Source organism: Dipteris shenzhenensis, chromosome 12, assembly GCF_047967505.1.
Source record: "Dipteris shenzhenensis isolate YYH24624 ecotype China chromosome 12, Dip_SZ_1.0, whole genome shotgun sequence".
In the NCBI taxonomy this organism is placed as follows: domain Eukaryota; kingdom Viridiplantae; phylum Streptophyta; class Polypodiopsida; order Gleicheniales; family Dipteridaceae; genus Dipteris; species Dipteris shenzhenensis.
The window spans coordinates 6143427-6150486 of NC_141607.1; the positions used below are offsets into that span (position 1 = coordinate 6143427).

Genomic DNA, 7060 nt, shown 5'->3' on the forward strand with positions numbered 1-7060 from the left:
GCCTTTATAGAAAGCTTATAGAAAAGCCAACCGTCCTTTAATGAGTAATGGCCTGGAGCAAGCGTCATGGCTAACTGGAACTGCGTGCCAAACTCTGCCGACTTTGCGTATTGTGCCTTCATGCTATCAAGATCCTTTCCTTTGATTTTGAGCACAGTGGCTTGCTCATGGTATGGATGGAACCTTCCGACTGAGAGCGTCTGCAACGGGGTTGTTTTTGCCGGGAACATACTCGATCATTTCCCCAAACTGCTGGAATATCAGACTCCACCGCTACTGTCGATCACTCCATTGCGTACTAGGCATTGTCTGAAGCCACTTAAGGGCTTGGTGATCTGTCTTCACCGTGAAGGTCCGTCTGTATAGGAAAGGCTTCCAATGTTTTAATGCCTGGATGACACCGAGGAGCTCTCTATCATACACTGAATAGTTCTTTTCGGCATCGTTAAGGCCATTACTCATTAAAGGACCTAGCTTTCTCTCATAGGATCTATCACTTCTAGTTTTCACTCTCTCACTCACGCAGTAACCCTGCATTCCGGTAGATAGCACAAGCCTCTTCCTTGCCTTGCAGAAGCGTCCTACATCGTCAGTGTGGACAGCATCAAGGTCGCGGTATTGGTCGGCGTTGCCTCTCAAGTCTTTGGGTCTGCTATACGTGTGCACAATGAGCTCTTCAGAAGCGTGTTCCGTGCTCTCTTGAAGAGTGTTCTTTGTATTTCTCAGTTCTCAAAGTATAAAGCAAATTCTCCCCTGATTGGGGGAGGGGGCCCTCAGTGGATACAGGGACCCAATCGGTTGTCGACTCTACTCTCTCTCTCTCTACCCTCATCTCCTTTCTCTCTCTACGGTAAACAACGCTCATTCCTCGCTAAAGGTTTAAAGAAGGTCTTGCTGTGAATTACGCGATCAGATAACCGTTGCATGTTACAAAGAGAGAGGGAAAGGGTGAGGGTCAAGGGAAGAGAGAGATAGAGAGAGATTGGGAGACAGAGTGTAGGCAACACGAAGGAGGGAGTGTTGAGAATCAGCATCTCCAGGAGTGGCCAGCCGACCAGCCCCCATGCAGCAAGGGGGGCCAGAGGGGGTAGGCTGGCCGACCAGCTGGTCGGCCCAGTTGGCCTGACCGACCAGGCTGGTCGGTCCAGCCAAACTGGCCGACTCCCTCCCTGGCCTGCCCTATAAAAGGGCCTCCTTCCCTTCACTTCCTCCATCTCTTCTTGCAGCTCCTCAAGGCTCCAGCATACAGCCTGCTCCTGACCATCCCCTCAGAGCCCCCTCTCAGCTGCTCAGTTGGCTGCCCACACTCCCGCAGCAGATCTTGCCTCTTCAGGGCTCTTGCCTCCCCGCTCCAGGCCTCTACAGTTCCCTTGTTCCAAGGTTCCTGCCTCTTCACCCAAGCTCCTTCAGCCTCCTCTTCTCTAGGCTCTTGCCTCCTCAGTTCAGGCTCCTCTAGCCTCTTCACTCCAGGCCCCTGCCTCTTCGTTTCAGGCTTCTCCTGCCTCCATGCTCTCAGTCTTCAGCTTTCTTGTGTCCCCCCCTTTTTTCTCTGCTTCAGTTCAGCCTCTCCTGCAGCTCCTGTTTTCTTATCTTATTCAAGATATCTTGTATTTCAGTTGCTGCCCTGGTTTAAGGGCTGATTTACAGCAGATCAGTGGTGGTACATTTTGTTATCTCTAGTGTTCTCTGTGTGGCTCTATAATTTCAGTTTGTTTGCATCTTCCGCTGCCATTTTAATATGGTATCACAGCACCAGGTTACTCTCTGATCTGGGAACTTCTATATTGATGAAGTTGAAGAAGTTTGTCCTCGTCAGCAACTCTCCTTCCCACTGACATCAGAGCTCTCTTCTCCCCTCCCTATATTTTTTTTTTTGCTGCCTGTCGGCAGCCCTGTTCTAGACCTTGATCTTTTCACCAGCCCCGTTCTCTTCAGCCCCTTGTTGCTGTCCATTCCCTGTTTTCAGTTATGGCTGATGAAACAAAGGATTCTACTCCGGATCTTCGCGTATCCCCTATGTCCAGTTTCTTTCAAGAGTCTGACAAGCCTGTACATATTCCCACTCTTCCTACATTTCCAGATGCTCGGCAGTTAGATGGGACCAATTATTCTCTTTGGAAAATTCAGATGGCGTCTGTATTGGAATCTTATGATCTTGCTGAGTTTGTTGATCCCGGGATCCCTCCAAAAGCTAGAATATCGCTCTCTCTCTCTCTCTCTCTCTCTCTCACTCTCACTCTCACTCTTATTTAAAACATAAGCTAAATGGTCCTTTACACTTATGTATTGTTTCCTACAAAGAGTCAAAAATACATTTCTAACTTGGAAAGCACAAGCATACTCAAACAAACTCTCTTTTGAAACATTAAGCATGTGATGGTATCCTCATTTAGAGCAAGGATCCTCATTTCGAGCAAGGATAGGCAGGAGCACATTAAGCATGTGAAGCAAGTGCTGGAAATTTTGAGGATGCATCAGCTTTATGCAAAAGCAAGCAAATGCACTTTTATAGCAGAGGAGGTTGAGTACCTGGGGCATATTGTGAGTAGACATGGCATTCAGGTGAAAATGCATCGAAGATTGGCCACAGTCACAAAACCCCACCCAATTGAGAGGATTTTTAGGTCTTGCTTCCTTCTACAAGCGCTTTATTCACAAATTTCCTCTTACTGAACTCTTGAAGAAGGATTCTTTTCGATGGTCAAAGAAAGCACAACGTAGCTTTGAAGACCTAAAATTTGCTCTCACTCATGCACCTGTGTCGGTATGCCTTGATTTTTCGCGTCCTTTCATTGTGGAGGCAGATGCTAGTGACACAGGATTGGGGGCTGTTCTGAGGCAAGAACACAGGGTAATAACCTTTGAAAGCAAGAAGTTTGATGCCAAAGAATTCAATTGCCATGTTCACGATCAGGAGATGTTGGCTATCTTGCATGCTTTCAAGAAATGGTACCACTATCTGTACAGGAGTAAAATTAAGGTGAAGACAGATCATAGGACACTCAAATTCTTCCTCACCCAGCCAAATTTGTCATATAAGCAGAAGAGGTGGTTGATTGCAGTCCAATCCTATGATTTTGACATTAGGTATAGAAAAGGGAAGAAAAATGTGGTTGCAGACACCTTGTCCAGGATGTGGGCTTGCAATTTATCTACGATCTCTACCATACATCAGGAGTGGATCCATGGCATTCAAGAAGAGTATAAGCAGAATTCTAAGGCAATTCTCATATTTTCAGATTTGCCTAAACCTTCTAGTCAGGGTCCTCCGGAATTCAAATTGCATAATGGGCTGTTGTGGTGTGGAGTTATTTAGTGCCAAACTCAAAATATAGACAATTTCTTTTTGCAAGAAATGCACTCCTCTCCCATGGCTGGACATGCAGGTGTCTTATGAAAGAATCAAGCAAAGCTTTACCTAAGAAGGCATGTGGCGGGATGTGGTTAAATATGTGGTTGAATGCTTGCCTTGCCAACAGAATAAAGTGGAGAGCAAATTACCCGCAGGTCTCTTAAAGCCATTACCCATTCCAGAGGGCAATCAAAATCTTAACAAAAGCGGGCACGCTAGATTCATACGAAACTAGTCGACGTGCTAAACAGGGCAATTTCTGTTCCAAGGCCGACCGGCAATTTTAAATTATGACAATTTTCTTCAGATGATACAAAGGCAAGGCCTTAAAAAACACGGCCAACATCCAATAGTGTTCCAGCTCCTCAGCATCAAACGTCTGGATGTGAGGCATGTTTGGCGTCCGGAAAGGATCAACTTTCACAGCTTCCTCTTATGTTTGAAAAGGAAAAATGTCTACAAGCTCCATCTTAAGTGTGTACAACGTCTCCATACAGCCGTGATAATGCTTTAGTCGAGGTAGGAATTAAACATGGTCTACGCTATTAAAAGTCTCACAATAGTGAAGATTGCTCATAAATCAATGGAGCAGCTATCTCTAGTTGTATAGGAATCAGACGCTGACATTGAGGTTCAAACTCCATGTCAAAGCAAGTTCCATCCAACCCACACGATAGAAATGCACGAAATATCTCACCGGTTAGAGTACGAGGTAGAGGAGTCGTGGCGATGGCTTGAGGAGCAGCTGAGAATCCTTTACAATGCCCAACCTGAAACACTGGAGGAAGCTTCCCAATAAGCAAGGGCGGCAATCCAATGCAACGCAAGCCCGTCCATCGAGAAGCTCCGAGGCGAAAGGAGGGTCGAAGGCAGCGAGCGGAGGAGGAGTTGCGGAGGAGGGAAGGCAAGGAGGCAGTGGCGAAGCATCGGGCAGGGCGAAGGCAAAGGGAGGAGGCCATTGTCTCGGCAGCGTGAGCGCAGCAGGGAGCTCGGAGGGCAGCGTGAGCAGACATGCTGCTCATTCACAACCCTAAAACCACCACCTCCTCACAAATTGATCCTCGCTTGGTTGCTGCTCAGCCACTCTTTCTTTGTGCCGCCCTTAGCTCCACGCGGCATCCCTTCCTTCCTTCACGCTCACGTATAGGTTAATTAGTGTTTCCAACATTTTTCACGTGTTTTTCTACACAACAAAGCCAAAAATGGGCAAAAGATCCTCCTCGCATTCCATATGCCAATCTACACCCCAATCTACACTACCCGAAATGTGAGTCCCCCCTCGCAAACTCAGCATTGATACAACACGAAGGGAGTTTACAGCTCTCATTAAGTAGATCTATCATGACACCATTTAAGGCGCTATGGCATCACCCAACTCTTGCTTCGAGTTGATACGGTAGCATAAGTTTACACAATGCAAACATCTAATGCATAGCACAACAGTCTAAGATGGGGGTGTAACCATGGCAAGGTCACAATCACAACCTCGGGGTAAGGGCATCAACCTTGTTACAATGCCCATGCCATTCCTACCTCCCTAGCATACCCATAGTATCCTACCACTAAGACCATGATTGCATTGTAGGCATGATGGGGTACCCTTTTGGACCAAAGGATGTCCAAGAGGCTAAGAATTAGTCTAAGGTTGGATTACATGTAGCCCAATCACCTTTTAGGCCATCTTTGAAATATCCTACCTTGATGAAAACTGTTGACTAAAGCTCCATCACACCTTCAAGATATGGCTAAAGATACCCATAAGGCAGATCAACCACCTTAAAGAGTCCCATGAGGCACATCTTGTATCTTGCAAAAAGGGAAAACACTCAAGCGAGAGGGGTCTCTAATGACATGATGTCCCTACCTCAACTCGCAGGGCACCCCACCAATGACATGTTATCCTTACCTTAACTCTTGGGGCACATGTCGTTCTATTGGCCCTTCTATTGCATGTTTGGTTAGTTTTTCAACTCGAGTTTTGCTTGCAGTGACAACTTATTATAGACTTCTCCTACTACATCCATAATAAAAACATCACACATTCTAGTTAGTCATATAGCTAAATTATGCAAAGTACTAGCCAAAACTCCAAGATATTGATAGATTCTTGAGTTTTCTCAAACTTGATTGAGCCAACTACAATGAAGGAATTTGTGAAATTTCCTTTAGGAGAAAATGTGATGCGCATCTACTTTATGACTTTAAGAAAAATAGAGTTTTCCAATGGGAATGTCTAATAGAAAACAAAACTTAAATTATTGCAATAATTTCATAACCTCCTTATCTAAAGTAGGAGTATGGTAGTATCCTTTCCATTTTAATTGTTTAGATTTCATCAATGATGATAGCTAATGGAATCCTTAATTCATATCACTATGATTCCAAAGTATCTTGTAGCTCTCTATAGAGTGCATTCCTATCATATAACGTACTCTCATCATTTCTTTGATGAACCTTCTTGTCCTTTCCTTTTTGTGTATGAATTTTCTATTTTCCAATTACTTCTTTATCTCTCCTATCCCCATCAATTCCTCCCTTGTCTACTTGTCTCTACCTCATCTTCCCACAACTCTCTTCATTTCTAGTTGTATTCTCCCACATTCTCAAGGACTAACAATCGTATAAATCTAGTCTTGTTGTTCAATCAATGATTCATGTCTAATGTGTGAACTTTCTATGAACTATCCATTTTTTATTGTTTTGAATGCGATCATACACACACGCAATATCTAGAATGAAAACTAATTTACCCCCTCCCTAATCATTTGTCCTTGTCCTTCATATTCACTTACATATTTGATCTTATATAGGCCAATGCTATGATACGTACATTGCAAAGGGTATCAGGTATATGAACATGTAAGTCCAAAAGCAATTACTAACTAAAAATTGTTGTGTAATAATTTAAGTCCATTGTTTTTAATGGCATAAATATGTATTTTAAAAGCCACCAAATTTCCCTCCTACTGTAGTTGCAACAATTGGCTAAAAATGACAATTTCCATTCATGTTGTCAAACACTTAAATCATTATGAGCTTGACTCATGGAAAACTTGTACGTTGCAACTTTTTGGGAGCAAAGGTTTAAAAGAGTGCATAATTATTATTTTCTACAAGAGTATATTCATCACATCAACTCAAGGCATGCAACAAGAGTATATTCATCACATCAACATTTGTAAGAGCAAAGGTTTGAAAGTGTGCATAAGTATTATTTTCTACAAGAGTATATTCATCACATCAACTAGAGGCACGCAATAAGACAAAATAATAAATAATTGTTTATTGCAAGGCCTTCGGTTCTTCGGCTAACATAGCTTCAAACCCCATGCGAGAGGAATTATATAAATTAAGGTTGGATGATTGTTAAGGATTAATTAGGCACCTATAGTTAGCTCTAGTCCTAAGTGGTACCTAGAGGGGTTAGTTATCATGGTCAGCATCCTAAAACAGTTATTCAATTATATATGCATGTAACTACTGGACTTGTGAGTCTTGTGAATTGGATTCATGCTACAAAAAAATGGCATTTGTAGCATTAATCCAAGCATTTCCTACAAGCAATCTCCATCCCTCCCTTTCCTGCTTACTCTTTCGGCCACCTCCACCCTCTTGTTACCCTTCAAGACTGCCTCTTGCCTCCTCGCCTCCTTGCTTCCTCACCTCCTCACCTCCTTGCTTCTTTGCCTTCTCACCTCCTTGCATCAT

The 7060-nt window shown here is 43.7% G+C and overlaps 1 protein-coding gene across 1 annotated transcript in view; it reads right to left on the reverse strand.

Moving 5' to 3' along the window:
- Window positions 1-4582, reverse strand: part of LOC147895736 (presequence protease 1, chloroplastic/mitochondrial-like) — a 54269-nt gene extending 49687 nt beyond the window's left edge. Inside the window, exon 1 of the mRNA XM_087382299.1 lies at window positions 4050-4582. Coding sequence (XP_087238425.1) covers window positions 4050-4374 — 325 coding nt within the window. The 5' untranslated portion in view covers window positions 4375-4582. The remainder of the gene's footprint in view (window positions 1-4049) is intronic.
- Between the last annotated feature and the right edge of the window lie 2478 nt (window positions 4583-7060).